The sequence below is a fragment of the Pavona decussata genome, unplaced genomic scaffold, assembly GCF_977016875.1.
Source record: "Pavona decussata unplaced genomic scaffold, jaPavDecu1.1 SCAFFOLD_185, whole genome shotgun sequence".
In the NCBI taxonomy this organism is placed as follows: domain Eukaryota; kingdom Metazoa; phylum Cnidaria; class Anthozoa; order Scleractinia; family Agariciidae; genus Pavona; species Pavona decussata.
In genome coordinates, this window is record NW_028145594.1 from 21145 (window position 1) to 39989 (window position 18845).

An 18845-nucleotide genomic window follows, 5' to 3' on the forward strand; every position below is an offset into this window, starting at 1 on the left:
ACGCCAATGTTTTTTCTTTATAATTCGTTCCTAGTACTAGGATCTTCCGAGCGACGGTAGTTTACATGGTGCTTGGATCTTTCAGCTAGAAAGCTGAGAGATAGGAAGATCCTGCGTTCTATAACAGCACAAACCATCGTCAGATAGTAGAAATTGTTACTCTGTAAATTCGAGAATAAATAAAGTGTATGTATGTATGTATGTATGTATGTATGTATGTATGTATGTATGTATGTTTACTCTCTCGTTAACCTAAGATCTCAAAGCGCTGTGCTTCCATAGGACCACTAAAACTGCCCACAATGCGTTCGTTTTAAGGCCGGTTTGCAACCTATGATTTACGGCCCGACTGTATCAGAGCAAAAATCGTATATACGTGTATTTAGACACCTGGGTCCAGATATCACGAAGCCATCCCAAGTTATGATGTATCCTTAGTATTGTTTTCTTGACAAACCCTTATTGTTGGAATAACAACAGACTATTGTTCAGAAACAATACTTAACTTAGAAGCGCTTCGGGAATCTGCCCTCAGGACTTGATTTTGAGTTTTGATAGGCGTGGCGGTTTCTATGAGAGTGTAGGCCCGACCCTACAAACACAATCCGTAACATAACAACTGGTCTTCTGAATCAGACCGATATTCATGTTATGAATCGGCTGTAAACAGACAGATCGTGGAGTGCAAACCACTGCCTGCGGCCTTTAGGCAACGGAACGGGCCGAGTATCAGATATTTTGGTACCGGTCTATGTTTCGATTGCATGTACACAAAACACTGATTTCACGAGATTACTCTGTGAGTACTTTTCAAGGATAAATTCATCGCCAAAGACGATACATTTGTATTAAATGCAAGTATGTCTAAGGAGAACAAAAATGAGTTGGTAGGTCCACAGAACGCCAAAACGGTCACTGGAGCAATGCGGTGAAATAAGGCTTACCCTAGACTACGTTTGGCCTTAATCAGCTTTCATTAGGATGAAGGTTTTCCCAGAAAAGAAGAGATCAAATCTTTTTGGCTGTACCGTGGGGCGTTGGAATAGCTCGCTTGTCCGCGTCGTGTGTCATTTTCCGATTTGTGAAGAAAAAAAATCAATCGTCTGGTACCATTTGCGACTAAATTAAAACAAGGCTGATAAATGAGAAAAAAAAAACTAATTTATTGAAGTGGATGTACACCACGCACAGCGGGTAGTTGATATTACCAGATCTTGTACTAGAAAGCATTCCTAAACTGTTACATTCATTTCATTCCTTGGTAATGAACACTCAAGAGTATTCTAATGTCGGAATGCAATATACAAAATAGACAGACACTTGTTTAAATAAGAATACCTTTAAAATGGAAATCCACTCTGAAAAGTTGCCAATAGACATGTATTCCATTAAAATGCAATACAAATTGACATGCTGCGTGAAACAAAATAGAATAAAAGAGTTGTTTTCTCATATATATACATCATCATCTTTTTTCCCTTTTTTTTTTTGCAAATCGCTAAAAAAGTACAAAAACAACAGTATTTTGGAGGACTTCTCGAGAATTATTTTCTTCCTTGAAGTTTTGTATTTGGCAAAACAAACTCTCCTATAACGTTCATAAATTGCTTTCTGCAGACTTAACAGCGCAAAGTTAAGCTGCCTCAATTAATGAGTCAATTGAACTTGCTAGGTTTTCTTTATTCCTTGTTAGCGCTTATCGTGTCTTCGCGAAAGGAACGTAATTGAAGAGCGTATTTAAACCCTAGCGTAGGGTGGTTTACCAGTGGACTAGCACTTATCAGCTTTCCAGGAACCGGCACCTGGTTGTTAAAGTCTAATAATTTGTCACAAGCAGTTTATCAGTCTTGCTACCGACTGCCGCACTCTCTGCTGCTTCTTGTCTCTCCCCAGTGCTTCTGGTTTCTAGCATTTCTAGCTCTGTGTGTCCGTACAACTGGTAATTCGTTCTTCTTCCTCTTTCTCGCCAAGACGCCAAGACGCGAAGGTCCAGCAGGTTTGTACAATAGTGGATCTTTGGTAAACTTTCCAGGTTCCTCTCTGTCCACTTAGCCAAGATGCGAAGGTCCAGCAGGTTTGTACAATAGTGGATCTTTGGTAACCTTTCCAGGTTCCTCTCTGTCCACTTAGCCAAGATGCGAAGGCCCAGCAGGTTTGTACAATAGTGGATCTTTGGTCATTTTCCCAGGTTCCTCTCTCTCCACTTCGCCAAGACGCGATGGTCCAGCAGGTTTGTACAATAATGGATCTCTTGAAACCTTGTCAAGTTGTCCCACCTCCACTTTATATCAAAATACCACATCTTCTGTACAAGCAAAGGCGGGGTTGTACTGAGCTTCCCTTTACGACTTTCCGATAAAATTCAGACTCTACATCAGATTGCTGTCGCTAATAAGTCTTGGTCAAATTTTAGACTTAGATGGGCAGTTCTTCTTTCTGAAAAATTGCTATATATATTTATTTTTTTTCTTTTAATGTAGTCAATCAGCAGCCACATAGAAAACCCATAATTATACAGCTGTAACTTTACGTTTGATGTAAGCAGTAAGAATCTTTAGCAGTTACTTTCTAGTTTGATCTTATTCTACGGAATTAGTAAAAAAATTGTAAAATTGTATTTGATGCAAAGTAATGTTTTGTTAATAAAATTTAAAAACATAAAAAAAAATAATAATAATAATAAAAATAAGAGGAACAACATTTTCTCTAAAAACAATAAAAAAGGTTTGTACAATGGTGGATCTATAGTAACTTTTCCAGGTTCCTCTATCTCCACTACGCCACGACGCAAAGGCCCAGCAGTTTTGTACAATAATGGATCTCTTGAAACCTTTTCAAGTTGTTCTCTCTCCACTTTGCCAAGACGCAAAGGCCCAACAGGTTTGCGCCGTAGTGGAACTCTTGTAACCTTTCCAAGTTCTTCTCTCTCCACTACGCCATGACGCAAAGACCCAGCAGGTTTGTGTAATAGTGGATCTTCTCAAGATTGTTCCACTGGTGCATATCCTTTCTGGTACACATAGCTTCGCGCGTTTTTTTCATGCAACAGCTTGACGAGATTTTTATCATTTTTATCGACGGCAATATGAAGAGGGGTTTTGCCAACCAGGTTCCCTAAGTTGATGCAACATCTTGACTCTATTAGTAATTGAGAAATGTTAAAAAATCCTCCACGAGCAGATTTATGAAGTGGTGAATCTCCCTTTTTGTCTTTAATGTTCACATCCGCATTGCTTTTAATCAACAGCTTGACGAGAGTTTCGTCATTCTCCTCAACTGCAATATGAAGTGGGGTTTTGCCATAGACGTTCTTCACGTCGATGTTACATCTTGATTCAATTAGCAACTGAGAAAAGGTCAAAAATCCTCTTCGGGCGCATGCGTGAAGTGGTGCGTCTCCATCCCGGTCTTGAATGTTCACATCCGCGTTGCTTTTAATCAACAGCTTGACGACATTTTCATCATTTTCCTCAACTGCAATATGAAGTGGGGTTTTGTCATAGAAGTTCTTCACATTGATGTTACATCTTGATTCAATTAGCAACTGACAAATGTTGATCAATTTTCTACGGGCGCATACATGAAGTGGTGTACCTTCCTTATTGGCTTGAACGTTCACATCCGCATGGTTTTTAAGCAACAGCTTGACGAGAGCTTCATCATTTTCCTCAACTGCAATATGAAGTGGGGTTTTGCCATGGAAGTTTTTCACGTTGATGTTGCATCTTGATTCAATTAGCAACTGAGAAATGTTGATCAATTTTCTATGGGCGCATACATGAAGTGGCGTACCTTCCTTATTGGCTTGAACGTTCACATCCGCATTGTTTTTAAGCAACAGCTTGACGAAAGTTTCATCATTTTTCTCGACTGCTAGATGAAGTGGGGTTGTGCTATAATTGTCCCCCAGGTTGATGCTGCATCCTGAATCAATAAGCAATTGGATAATGTGAAAGAGGCCTTGATGAACAGACCACAGCAATGGTGTAGATCCGTCAGTCTTCGCAATATTCGCAATAGCTCCATGCCTCAGAAGTAGGCGAGTGGCCATATAGTTGTCGGAACAAGCCGCCAACAACAAAGGTGATGCTTTATCATCGGTCCTTTGAGCATTAATGTCCGCACCTAGATCAATGAGGGTCTTAATCAACGTACTTGAAGATGATTGACTTGCCCACAAAAGAGGCGTGCAATTGCTTTCTGCTGGGATATTGATATCTGTGCCGTCATGCAACACAAGCTCTATCACCTTTTCCGCATCGTCGCTGTTTGCACACCAGTGTAGCTCATTTAGCGTTTTGACTTTCTCGACCATGCCTTGGTAAAGTTGGTCAATATCACTATGACCTGGACGTCTCCTTTCCTCATTTGACAAAATTTCAGTAGCAGATTTTCCAGAAAACGCGTTAGCGTCGTTTCCTATTGTTTCAACATTCATCTCTTTCACGAAGTCATCTAGAAGGACACTCGCTTTGGAAACGATGTTATAGTCCGCTTCTAACACAGCTGCCTGCAGCAGGTTAAAACCAGACCGTCTGTCCATGCTAAGGATAGCCTTGCGCGCTAGTATCTTCAGACTGGACTGCAATTTAAAAAGTGTAAAAACTTTTAAGATGAATTTTGTTATTTAATAAATTGGTTACTCTCTTCTTATTGATCTTCTTATCGGTTATCACATCAAAAGAAAGAAATGGATAAATCGTTTAAATCGAAAACCATATATTGCAGTCAGAAAGACTGAAATACATATCTTATTCACAGGGATAAATAAGTCAATAAATAAACACCTAAAAAAATAAGTGAATAAATATATAAACGAATATGCTGGTTACCGTCTGCATTTTCCTAAGGTAGCTCCAGAAAAATCGACAGAAAGTGACTCTTACCGGTCGCTGAAAACTTGGAGTTGCGTTATTCTCCAGAAGTAACTGCACTATGGATCGGTGATTTTGGCGTTCAGCTTTCTCAAGAGCTGTGCGTTGAAACTAAATATACAAAAAGATTGCAAGGTCAATATACATATTGTCGATAATTGCACATTAAATAGGGAACAACACATTAAATAGGGAACAATGCTTGCTTGCGTGATGTGTCAAGATTCTATTGGGCGGCAAAACTGAGCGCAATTTAAAACGATCGGGTAAACTAAGTAAACGCGGTATTTAACAGAAACCTCTTAGAATGTCTGCAAATCGATGTCAGTTCATTTCTATGATTGAGTGTTGACATTTCCGGTCTGCAAATTATGAAATATTTCTCCCATAAACAAAGATTACATTTTTTGTTGACATTTAAATACGATCTAGCTTGCTTTACTTTTCTCCATTTAATGTGATAATTGATTTTCTGTTCCTCAAGTCTCCATATATACTTGCTTAGCTCTGTTACATTTTTGTAACGTTCGTTTCTAAAAGAGCATGTATGGTTTCTGTAACGTTCTTTGAATGTTGTGTCACGCAATCCGACGTAGGTTTGTATTGTCTGCGGGGTGACGACCTCTGCTTGGTAGACAATGTTCCGTACATTACAATTTCCCTTAAGTGGGCAAGAATTCTTGTTTCGGCAATTGCAGTTGTTTTCGCTTTCTTCGGATTGATTTGGTGATTTGCTTATTTGAGCTTTGTTGTGCGTCTTTTGAATGAATTTAAATATCTTTCTCCAGCTTGTTTTCTCCATTGGAATAGTTTTATTCCACCGCTTTGGCCCTGCTTGTTCATCATTATACTTCCTATTAATAATTAACAATTGTAAATGCTACCCACCTCGAATACCCCTTGCTAACTGTGGGTATGTAATATCGTAATTTGTCTTTTCTCATAATAAATTGTTGTTGTTGTTGTTGTGGTTATAATAAAGTAGAAATTCGAGAAAAAAAATTAGCCAGTAAAAGTCTTTGGATTTAGCTTTTAGTATATTGATAGTTACATTTTCATCTAAGCGAAAAGATTCTGGATCCTTGATGTTTATTTTTCAGAGTTGAATTCTTGTATTTTGGCTTTTGTCAGAAGGTGACTTGGAATAGCAGAAACAACTTGATTATGAATGTTTCGACTGAAAGACAGGAAATGGTCGACTTTGTCCATTCTCATCCACAACATCTCTTATCGTTCTAATACCTCTCTTAAACCATTCCGTCCAGAAAAAAACTTTTGCCGTCGATGCGAATGTCCCTATTATTAAATAAGATTGTATTCCTTCCTTGTTGGCATCCGTAAAGGGTCTTCAGCTCATAGAACTACAACAAAATATCCTTGTAAAAAGAGGGTATGTCTTCACAGTCTTTTACGTGATAATTACATGATAAGAGAAAATGAAGTCCTCCATATTTCTTATAAAGATGATCAGGAATAAATTTCCAACCGGGATGACTATTCTGTATAAGTTTCAGAATCCATGCAAATCGTAACGCTTGAATCATTGTTTCTATATTCGTCAGATGAAGGCCACCTTTGTCATAATCCTGATAAAGTCCTCCCCTTTTGATTTTGTCTCTTTTATTATTCGGGCCATAAGGCGGCACGAGTTAAGGTTTCGGTAGCATTATCAAATTCTTTTAAATTCTTTTGGTCGGGATGGGCCGAGAGATAAGACATCGGGCCAGGAGTTATTGTTCTTGGTCTCGTTTTTTGTACTCGGGTAGCACGAGTTAAGTTTTCGGTCGCGTTTCCAAATTCTTTAAATTCTCGGTCGCGTTCTTTGTACTCGGGCTGTGAGAAGTGAATACAATATGCGAGCCAGCGAGGCATGCGAGGTAGACGTGCGAGGCATGAACAAGAGATGCGAGGCATGCGAGGCATGAACAACCCCAACATAAACTGCTAACCGGGGAACTATTTAAGCTAACCTGGGCTGAGTTGTTCGAAGCATGGTTAGCGCTAACCATTGGTTAAGAGGTATTAAAACCTATAAGTTGTCATGGTATTTAACCCGGGTTAGCGCTAACCATGCTTCGAGCAACTGGGCCCTGAGTGCTATTTAGGCTAACCGGAGACGTCTGCCTTGCATGCCTCGCTGGCTTGCGGATTGTGCATCCCCGCCGTGAGGCGCCAAGTCTGAGGTTCACCACATCACGTGTCACATACAGGATGGCAAATGCAAGACACAACTGACTAAAACGGCATTTGCTTACCAGGAGAGGCCTTTTTTATTTCCAAGGCGAAGACTCTTTAACTTTATGCGATGAACAGACGCAAAGAAACATAATCTGTTTATATGTCTATTTTTATAGTGTCGTTCGTGCATCTTTTAACTTTCTAAGTTTTCAACCATTCATATTTCATCTTTTCATTACTAGCACTTAAAAAATTCGAAAGGTTTTTAATCGTTTTTTATTTATTTAGCTTTTTTTAGTTCGTCAAGGTTAGTTTTGTTTAACCGAAAATTTGGCAACTAAATCAGTCTATGACCCCGCGGGCCAAGATAGATAAAAATGTCTCACGTTTACTATAGAAAAACAATCAATGTAGAAACGGTTTATGTCTTCAAATGAAAGGTGAATAACAAATGCTTTCCCCTAAATTTCATTTAAAAATATATATACAGCGAAACATCGAAAAACGTACAAGGATAACGTACGCGTGATGCGTAACGTTACTCTAGATCATACCAGAAATTACGATCCGTCATTGACCTGGCGTCACATACATATCAGGACCGTACAAATGGTTTCTGTCTCTAAACGAAAGGTGAAAATGTAAGGATTAAAGCCCGGGGATTATAAAAAGCATTCGTACGATAAATTTCGTTTTCCCCTGTATTTCATTTTGACTGCAAGAAATGCAATTCTATCTGGTGGTTACCTATTGCCTCACTATATCTCTGTATCTATCTATTTGGGGTAATTAGCAATGCTGGAGGTTATCACTGCTAAAAGAGATTGTACGCACCACGCAGTCAAATATGGCGCGAGTATAAGCTGAAAACAGCTTCTTGTTTTTCCAAAGGAATCTAAACAACCTACCTTTGACATTGTTAACAGTATCTTTTGGCACACTGAGATTTGAAGCTGAATATACCAAAGATGATACCCCGAGCGCCTTGATTATCATGGCTTTCCCAAAACGTGTTCGTTTGCATTTTAAGATTAAAGTTCATTTCATAGTTTTCTTTCTCATCGTGAACAAAAAAAAAAAAACCAAAATTCTAGTCGGGTTACTAATCCATTTTAAATGCAACGGCTTGTTTTTGTTGCCCGCCCACTTCCCTAGCCACATAGCTTTGATTTTGTCTATATTTAACTTTAGATCAGAGATTTCACTAAAATCCGCTACAATTTGTAATCCTTTTTCCACCAAGACGATGTCAGCACACAGAAGGTTGGTATCATCTGCAAACTGACAAACTTTAATTTCCTTTCCAAAGATTGAAATTCCCTTGACTTCACTACTTTCACGAATTTTGATGGACATGAGTTCTGCCGTTAACATAAACAGATACGGAGAAAGTGGACATCCTTGTCTTGCGCCGGTAGAAGGTTTGATCCAGTTAGTCGCATAGCCATTGTTAAGTACCGTACTTTCTATAGCTGTATAAAAGACCTTTATCCAGTTTCTTAGGACTTCACCAAAGTTGTAAAATTTTAGTATATTACATATTGATGACCATTCTAAGGGGTCAAAAGCTTTCTGAAAATCTAAGGACAATAGAATACCAGGGCAGTTAAGTTTCTTATTTTGTTCCATTACGTCACTAATTAGTTTAATATTTTCACCAATATATCTACCCTTCACAAAACTTGTTTGATCCGGGTGAATCAAGGAGGGTAACATTTGTTCACTTCGTTTAGCTATTGCTTTAGAAGCAATGTTGTAGTCAACATTCAAAAGAGTTATTGGTCTCCAGTTCTGAAGTTTTAATTGTGATAATTCTTCTTTTGGTATTAGGGTTATTACGTCATATCTTGCTTTAACACGTTTACTTAAGCCATTGGCTCGGAGGACCTCCCTAAAATGTTCGCGATCCTGTTCTCTTTCTTCTTTCTTGGTGACCAGGATTTCGGCTTTGTTCAGTTAAATATGTAAAATATTTATCCATTAGTATTTTAATTTAATCAGTATTTATGTAAAATATTTTATCCATTAATATTTTAGAACTTGTTCTACAGTGGTTGTTATTCTATGTTGATTTTAAAATGTAAATAGTTTGTAAGTTTTATTGAAAGATTTGTATGATCTACATTACAGTAGTAAGTTTAGTTATTAAGTTATATACTATTGTGATACGCTTTTGAATATTGTTTAGAAAAGGCGCAATATAAGTAATAAATTATTATTATTATTATTATTATTATTATTAAATAGACCTCTTGCGTTGTATGTGATGATTGCAGTGGAAGTAAAGTTACTGCAACAGGTCGGTGTGAGTGGGTGTCCTGTGGACAATGGTCGTACTGCTCAAGTCATCTTCCTCGTGGATCTTGGTATCCTCGAAAACCAAGACCCCCTCCCCTTCCATTTCTATGGTGAATTGTATGAGTGGATTGATGCTGTTCAGGTTTTCAGTGAAGCACTTAGTGTTGTTACAGTGCAACTCAGTGTTTAATTGTAATTATTAAATTATCAGCCTCGGATATTGCATTTCTAGCGTTCTGATTGGTTCACTAAATCTCGGTTATCAGCTCATATACCGTAGTTTGACCTTATATGGAAAACGAATGCTTCAGGTGTCGCTAAGCTAAATTTTTTTTTCGGCGGGAAGCAAAAGTTTCTTCGGAAAAATGTAGAGAAAAAAGGAAAAGAAAGAAATTCCAAACAATGCCATCTCAATATAACAACAAGAAAAGCCACAAAGTTCGGTATGACACTATTTAATGGTACGTATCTCTGAAGTTTCCTTTAAAATCTTCGAAATTGAAAGATTTTACGATTTTTTAGATCACATAACAACAATAATATAAACAACCGGTTACCTTCAAAAATTTCAGGATGGCTTGCAAATCCTGGCGGTAAGAGGTTAAAACCAATCGAAGAAAATTTCTCAGGAAGAGCTTGATGCCTGCCTTTATGTTTTTACGAATTTACGAGGACTTCAGATGATTCATCTATGAAATCCGTACGAGCTGCGGCCATCATGTTCGTTTCCGTCGCTCGGCACCACTCAGCAAAACATTTGCACTAATGTGCACAGCTCTTACGCTTCTCAAATAAGCTTGAAGTTTAAAAACTTGCACTGAATGCTTGTCTCAGTGAGGTTGTACCTCGTACACTTGGACTTGCCTGAAGTGTTTTAAATCGTCCGCGAGGAATTCAGTTCAGCATGAAAAAACCCGTCCTTGCCCTGATCTCTTCCTTCGCTCGGCACCACACAGCAGAACATTTGCTCAAATGTGCACAACTATTGCGCTTCTCGATGAGCTTGAACTCCAAAAGCACTTGAATGCTAGTCTCAGGAAGGTTATAATTCGTACATTTAAATGTTTCTTGAATTTTAGATGTCCGACTGTGTCCTATTTTCTTCGCTTTTGATTTTTCATTCAACTCCGTTTGCAAAGAGCTGCGCGTGTCATGTGATCATTAGGTTTCGCGCGCTTTGGTCGGAGGTTGCCTCAACATCCGGTCGTTTTAATTTGAACGAAATTTTTTCTTAAAATATAAAAATTCAGTAAACTTCAACAGCAATGTCCAAACGCGGAGAATTTAATAAAACAATTATTCCATTCGCGCTTGTTGGATATGAGATTAGTTATAGCCAACTCGGCGCTTCGCGCCTCGTTGGCTATTTACCATCTCATATCCAACGCGCGCTCATGGAATAATTGTTAATTTCAAGTCTCCGGAGACAAGAATTAACTTTATATCTGATACAATAATTTACCTTTTTATCTAACTCACCCTATCTACAGCATTGACATTTGCCCCATGCTCTAACAACAGTCTGACAACAGATTCCTGTCCATACCAACAGGCAAGGTGAAGAGGCGTCAGAGAAAACTGGCAAAAATAAAGACAGCACAGAGAAATTACATGGGATTTCGCAACGGGTATATTTGATTGCAAATGGAAAGCAGATTTACAACAGATTTAACTGCGAAACATCGTATAGACAGCCAATGGTTCAATCCATGGCATAAAGGCACTGACAACCGCTACTGTACCAGTTTGTTCTAAGTTGAATGCATCATCAGAATTAGCCATTACATCAAAAGGTAAGGTTGCTACGCAAACAATACAATCAAAAAAAGAAAAAAACAACAACAACAACAAAAAAACAACAGGTAGCACACTACAATGCAGTGCAATGCAGTGCGAGGCGGTATAATGAAACACATAATTCAACGCAACACAACGCGATGCAAAACAATACAACCACTGAATACAAATGTTTGCACGTTAATCTACATAAAGGAATAAATTTAAAACCTGGTCTCTTTGATCCACATCTTTGCCACAATCAAGCAGTATTTTGACAGTTTCACAATGTCCACTGATGGAAGCTTTATGCATAGTACTTCTTGATGCCTGTTGATAATAAGTACATCGACCTCAGAGTAGATAAAGGGTTATCAAATGATGACGATATGGATTACTCGGGTGATATGGGATCATATACCCTTTAAAATTACGAGTTTATGATAAAATGCAACAGCAAAATCGCGGCACGAGGGAAAAAGTGCTCATACAATTTGTTCAGACATAATTTGAAATTTAACGTCAATTTGCTGAAAGAGTGGAAGTTCCCTTTAATGTCCTCTACATTGTCTCGTTTTTAATACCATGTAATTCATTTATTCAAACACTAGCTCGTCCTTGATATTAATATTATTATAAACATATACCAACTCTACACTTACTTTGGCCCTTTCTCCTCTAATCTTCCAGTTCAAACTCTGTTGCCTGTCCTGCAAACAGGGTAAAGACAAGGGAGAAACACCGTGTTAAATTCTCTTAAAACCCATGTGACATAAAAAAAATGCATAATTCGACCTAGTAAAATAATTTTTAACACCCCTTTGCACACCTCAGCCAGCGAGTCCGCTGTACAGACATTAATATTCACTGCCATCGGTTACTCATGGCATGGTATTCATCAAAAGTGAAAAGGTTCTACCTTCTGAGATTCATCAGCCCGTCTTGAGTCCTTTCCTGCTGGATCAGTTTGTTTAGGTAGAAAGCCACTGCTACTTGCTTCCCCTGGTTAAATAACAATAAATTTTTAAATTATTCAAAACGAGATAGTCGAAAATGTAAATTCTGTATTGCATTCAACGTTACACCAAAGAAGAAAGAAGGTAAACTTCAAGCTCAGTAATGAAATAACAAAGACGCATTTTCGAGGGGCAAAGAAGGATGTTTCACTAAAGGGACTTAACTTTGGTGAGCCCAATCTCTACCAAGGCCTATGACATCAGATTCTAAATTCCATTAGTTACAATTTTGACTTTGAATTTTTCAAAAGAAAATAAAATAATTACAGATGTAATTACATTTTAAGTCATTAAACTCTAAGTAACTTGTACTTTAAGGTCATTCCCCTAAAATAGAACCTACACTCAGATTTTTACCAAACTTTACCCATGTGTGGTTCACTACATGTAAACTGCAAAAATGAAATAAAAAAGGGGGGTCCCCATGCTAACTTCTGAAATATGAAAGGTCCAAATACCCCCCTCTTGGGGTAGTTTTTGTTAATGTTTGTTAACTATTGAAATTCTTTTTTCCTCATTTGAAAAAAACTAAAATAAAATTAATAGGTACAAGGGACATAAAAAAGGCAACATGATGATCACCCCCAGATATTGAAAATGGTTTCTCTGTATGTTTCAGTGAAAATTTGTTACAGTAAGATGACTTTTTATGTTGTTGAAGTTGTTGCTATGGTTACCATACCGAAAGAAATAACACATTTATTAACAACATTTTTCTATTTTTCACATACTGTGTATTTGCAACACTGAAAATTTGCTCATTTTTTCTCTACACAGAGTTGGATGGAAGTCGTATCAATAAGCCTAAAAAAATTGTTGGGTCCCCTTGCCCGTTTTCAAGTTAAGACGATATTTTGGTACCCAGTCCCCCTTCAAGAAACGCATGATTCAATGGTACAAGGATTAGTTTTGAAATATTGAGTAATTATACAAAAAAAGTCAGAAAACCATTTGAAATGCACTCTGCAATACATTTTTCGGACATTTTGGATTAAGGAAGTTGGTTGCCATGGATACCAACACGGCTACAACTCTTGATACACACATAACAAATTTCTTCTGACTCTAGCTGTCATCACCTAAACACCAGCTAATTAAAGAGCACCCATCAGATCTCTTTCCTTGACAATTCAACTACATTTGATTATAAATTAATGTTTTAGTTCCCAAGCCCCCTCCACAAAACAGTGAATGCACAAGATTTGTCTTAAAATCTCAGTGAAAATGATTACATTATAAAACTACTAAATCAAGTATTTGACAACAGACACAATTCAATTTGTAGTACTCATCATTTATAAATTAAACCTGTATTGAATTAAGGCTCTGTACAATAATGAAAATTAATATTATAACTTCCACACCTAGCTGCAGGCCAACACACTGCACGAAAAATTGGATTTGCTCTTTTTTTGATCCGTATCAAAGATGAGGTCAAATATAATAACATTTTTGACAACACATTTGATGCGCATCAAATATGTGACGCCTTTGCATATACCTTTGACTCGAATCAAAAGTGAGTTCAAATGTATTAACAACTTTGACCCTACCTTTGACGCGCGTAAAATTGAAATCAAACAACTTTGACTCCGCCTATGACGCGCATCAAAGGTGGTTCAAATATATGATATCTTTGATTCGAAACAAATTTGACTCCACCGTGAATCAAATGCGGCCTTTGTCACCTGTCATTCGAATCAAAGGTAATCAAAGGCGGCCTTTGACAGTCTGACCACACATTTGATGTGCGCAAAGGTGTTTTTTCGTGCAGTGACACTGAAGGGGACATACCTCCAATATTATTACATATCATGCAGCTAGGTCAGGTACAGTGTTATCTAACTTATTTATAACTGGATCACCGTATAATGCATTTTTCCAGGCATTTGATTGGCTTAGCGGCCATGGTATATGAGCCATTATACCATGCCAGAGATAAAGCGACCATTAAACTGTGTTCTGATTGTTTTTTGCAAAGCGAAATCAGCAAGATATATCACTAATTCTTATTGTTTTTAATAAAACAATTATTCTACTCGCACTTGTTGGATATGAGATGATTATAGCCAACTCAGCGCTACACACCTCGTTGGCTATCTATCATCTCATCCAATGCGTGCTCATAGAATAATAAATAACACAATAAATATGAATTTTCTAGACTATGAGCATGCAGTCTCTAATTTTTTTAAGAGCTAGTAGAGGGAGCATATAAACATGCAAACACACATGGAACTCAACTCCTGTAGGGAAATGTGCTCGCAAGGGAAAAGCAATGTTTTCCCGTGGAAGCGGACTTCTGCACATGCTCAGGTGTTTACACTTGCTATAGCTACTCTCTTTAAAAACCTTGCACTACTATCTCTTTAAAATGAGAGACTGTGTGTAGTCTATGAATTTTCAAAATCACCAGACCTATTATACATGCAGTACTCTTATATACACAATAAATATGAATTTCCAAAACCTGCAGACCTGTAATTACATTCAGTCTTAATTATATAGACATATATTAAATATATATACACAATAAATATGAATTTCCATGCAATAGTTTCAGGCAGTACGTGACACCAAGCTAGGGGACTTGCATGTGCGTCTCATTGTGTATACAATTATATAAATATAATTTTGAATTTTCAAAACTTCATGCAGGCCAACACTCATGAAGGCTTCATCAGCACATTAATGCATTGTGAAACCTACAGGCCAATTTACACTGAGCTTGAGGGGACTAATACGTACAATACATATAACAAATTACCAAAACTCTGCAGGCCGTTAATTATAATATACCAAAAGGACTCATAAATGTTATGAATTTCTTAAACTTGCATTTCCAGCATTTCCTGGAGGCCACCATTACACTGATTAATTATATAAGGGATTGTCCAATTAAATGCTAAATTTTTCAAAGCCTTCACGCCATTGCACTAAAGGGCCAATTGAAATCTGTACAATAAATATTATATGTCAATTTCCAAAAGCTGAAGGTCCCAGCAGCTGCATTAGGACTGCACTGTATTCTGTTTCTTACACTAATTTTGAATGAAGCTACAAATATTTGCCACAATTCCCTTGTTGCTGGTGACTCTTGGCTTGCCATGGAACCTCTCAGTTAGCACATTTGATAGTCCATCAGTACCACTCCTCTGAAAGGCCAGTTGCAAGTGTGCAAGTGTCAGTCCTGAAGATGCCATTTTCTCAGCCATTCCTTTGCTGATTGCTTTTGACTGAATGGCGGGCTGCAGTGACCTCAGGTTTGCTCTCTTCTTATCCAAGAATTCGTAACATTCGTGTAACCATGAAAGGCTAAAACTGTGTTTCAGGAGACAGCTATCGCTGACAAATTGTGAAGCCAGCTTTTGTAGCATGTGCACATCAGCCAGTGCATTGTGAGCACTGTAGGTAGAGCCCAGAAGGTCAGTAACCAGAGACTCCTGACTACATGACTGACGGTCAGGGTAGAGTTCTCTGAATACCAGAAGTGTATCAGAGAACCCCTGATGACCACGTTACGATACTCTTCATAGCTGCCACATGTTGTCCAGGCTTTCATTAGGTGCTTCGCATCAAATGCTTTACCATTGTCAGCTAACAGTACACATGGCTTTCTTGTCTTCAACCAATCAAGACGCTTTGACACTGCTTCAGTGACACCCACAGCAGAAATTGGTCGCCCATTGTAAAAAAGGATTCCATTCTGCACTGTGAGTTTGTTCAGTGCCGAGGCCCCAGCAGATATGCCATGTTTTGGCTACGCGTGTGATTTCCACATGTGTTAATGCTCAACACTGAATACAGGGCAGGGGGGATCGCATTAACAAGTGACATACAGCAAAAATGCTGATTCCGTTGAGGCAAAGTTTAGAGAAAAACTTTCAAAAACTGAGCCAAGTGTCCTTAACTCAGTTGGCCAGGATTGTACTGATTGTAGTTTGGCCTGAATTACCTTTGATTAGAATGAAGTTAAGCCCAGAAAGAAAGTTACCTAGTATGTTTTCATTGCGTTGGAATGAAAACAGTGGAGGTTGTGAAAAGTTCTGATAGTTTCATGATTATTTTGGAACATCTTGAAGTTCTTCAAAATTTGCTTTTTACTGGTTATATGGGTGAAAGGTGATGGTGGATGAGCTTAGTTCAATGTATATGACATTTGTTGTTGTTCTTCATTTAGACCTTGGGTGGTGATAAAAAGCTTGATAAGAGTATCTGAGATAATTTAACGAGGGTCACACTAATCAGCTAGTCTAACAACTGGCCCTCAGATTCCTGCTCAACTTGGAATTCACATGAGTTGCCTCTTGTGGAGGGAGGAGAACTGCAGAATCTGGAGACAAACTGTCAAAGCAAGGACGAGACACAACAACAAACTAAACCCAAATATTACGTAAGCCACGCGAATCCAACCCGTGCCACACTGTTGAATGGCCAGTGCTCTCACCACAAAAAACATAACCTCGAGACGGAATCTTTGCCTTGGACTGCCATAAAGTAGAGCATAAAGCTTTTCCTACTGAATCTGGGTTACCCTTCAAGTATTCGGTGACAAATGGCCTTAGAGCAGTTCATCCATAGATACAGTTTGTCGTTTGAGGACTGTGGAGTTAGCTATAGCTATAGAAACAGCTTACAATTTGACCATAATTTTCTGATGTCTATATATGTACGCTAGGGCAGCACCACCAAACCAACCTACCCCCGCCTTACAATGTTTTGTTACATGTGCCTTTTGTGTATCCAGACATGTGTATAAGGTACCCTTTGATTTCATGGAATGACAAAAATTAACATAGTACATTATGACTATAAGATGTTCTGTACCTGAGTCAAGAGTGGAACCTGACCTGCTTCTTCTTTCTCTGTGAGATTGTCTAATCGATAGCTCATGTTCTTTCCAAACTGTTCTTGAAACAGTTGATGCTGTTAAGGCAAAGTTTAGAGCAAAAACTTTTAAAAAACTAAGCCCTAACGCAGTTGGCCAGGATTGTAGTTTGGCCTCAATTACTTTTGATTAGAATGAAGTTAAGACCAGAAAGAAAGTTACCTAGTATGTTTATATTGCGTTGGAAGGAATCCAGTGGAGGTTGTCAAACGTTCTGCTAGTTTCAGGATTATTTTGGAGCAGCTTGAAGTTCTTCAAAATTTGCTTTTTACTGGTTATGTGGGTGAAAGGTGACGGTGGATGAGCTTATCTCAATGTATATGACATTTGTTGTTCTTCATTTAGACCTTGCGTGCTGAAGAAAAGCTTTATAAGTATCTCTGAAATAATTTAACGAAGGTGACACTAATCAGCTAGTCTAACAACTGGCCCTCAGATTCCTGCTCAACTTGGAATTCACATGAGTAACCCCTTGTGGAGGGAGGAGGACTGCAGAATCTGGAGACAAACTGTCAAAGCAAAGACGAGACACAACAACAAACTAAACCCAAATATTACGTGAGCCACGCGAATCCAACCCGTGCCACACTGTTTAATGGTCAGTGCTCTCACCACTACAACATAACCTCGAGACGGAATCTTTGCCTTGGACTACCATAAAGTAGAGAGTAGAGCTTTTCCTATTGAATCTGGGTTACCCTTCAAGTATTCGGTGCCAAATGGCCTTAGAGCAGTTTATCCATAGATACAGTTTGCCGTTTGAGGACTGTGGAGTTAGCTATAGCTGTAGAAACAGTTTACAATTTGACCACAATTTTCTGTTATCTATATATGTAAACAAGGGCAACACCACCAAACCAACCTACCCCCGCCTTACATTGTTTTGTTACATGTGCCTTTTGTGTATGCAGACTGCTTCTGTCTAATGTATAAGGTACCCTTTGATTTCAAAGAATGACAAAAATTAACATAGTATATTATGACTAAAAGATGTTCTGTACCTGAGACAAGAGTGGCCCTTGACCTGCTTCTTCTTTTTCTGCGAGATTGTCTAATCGATGGCTCATGTTCTTTCCAAACTGTTCTTGAAGCAGTTGATGCTGTTAAGGCAAAGTTTAGAGCAAAAACTTTTAAAAACTAAGCCTTAACTCAGTTGGCCAGGATTTTCAGTAGTTTGGCCTCAATTACTTTTAATTAGAATGAAGTTAAGACCAGAAAGAAAGTTATTGCGTTGGAATGAATTCAGTGGAGGTTGTCAAACGTTCTGCTAGTTTCAGGATTATTTTGGAGCAGCTTGAAGTTCTTCAAAATTTGCTTTTTACTGGTTATGTGGGTGAAAGGTGACGGTGGATGAGCTTAGTTCAATGTATATGACATTTGTTGTTCTTCGTTTGGACCTTGGGTGCTGATGAAAAGCTTGATAAGAGTATCTGAAATAATCTAACGAGGGTGACACAAATCAGCTAGTCTAACAACTGGCCCTCAGATTCCTGCTCAACTTGGAATTCACATGAGTTGCCTCTTGTGGAGGGAGGAGAACTACAGAATCTGGAGACAAACTGTCAAAGCAAAGACGAGACACAACAACAAACTAAACTCAAATGTTACAGGAACTACGGGAATCCAACCCGTGCCACACTGTTGAATGGTCAGTGCTCTCACCACTACATAACCTCTCTCTCACATGGAATGTTAAATGAAATCATTAGCATACCATATTTCTAATTAAATTTTTCTTATGCACTATACAGTGAAAAGGTGATGGCTCCGTCGCGTTGCCATAAAATCACGGCTTGAATGACTTATAATGACACA

At 38.3% G+C, this 18845-nt stretch overlaps 1 protein-coding gene, 1 long non-coding RNA gene and 1 pseudogene across 5 annotated transcripts in view; 1 reads left to right on the forward strand and 2 right to left on the reverse strand.

Annotated features, from left to right (window-relative positions):
- The first annotated feature begins 2869 nt into the window (after window positions 1–2869).
- LOC146462742 (uncharacterized) overlaps window positions 2870–18845 on the forward strand; it is a 93000-nt gene continuing 77024 nt past the window's right edge. Inside the window, exon 1 of the long non-coding RNA XR_014857060.1 lies at window positions 2870–2958. This is a non-coding gene — a long non-coding RNA (uncharacterized LOC146462742). The remainder of the gene's footprint in view (window positions 2959–18845) is intronic.
- Window positions 2971–18845, reverse strand: part of LOC146462743 (uncharacterized) — a 142569-nt gene continuing 126694 nt past the window's right edge. For all 4 annotated transcript variants that reach the window (XM_085085227.1, XM_085085226.1, XM_085085225.1 and 1 more), the window contains 8 exons: window positions 18032–18130; window positions 16970–17068; window positions 12046–12128; window positions 11789–11836; window positions 11358–11456; window positions 10830–10928; window positions 4887–4985; window positions 2971–4582 (listed from right to left, as the gene is read on the reverse strand). In XM_085085227.1, the coding sequence (XP_084941353.1) occupies window positions 2981–4582; window positions 4887–4985; window positions 10830–10928; window positions 11358–11456; window positions 11789–11836; window positions 12046–12128; window positions 16970–17068; window positions 18032–18130 (2228 nt within the window). In that variant the 3' untranslated portion in view covers window positions 2971–2980. The remainder of the gene's footprint in view (window positions 4583–4886; window positions 4986–10829; window positions 10929–11357; window positions 11457–11788; window positions 11837–12045; window positions 12129–16969; window positions 17069–18031; window positions 18131–18845) is intronic.
- Window positions 13925–16946, reverse strand: LOC146462744 (uncharacterized; annotated as a pseudogene).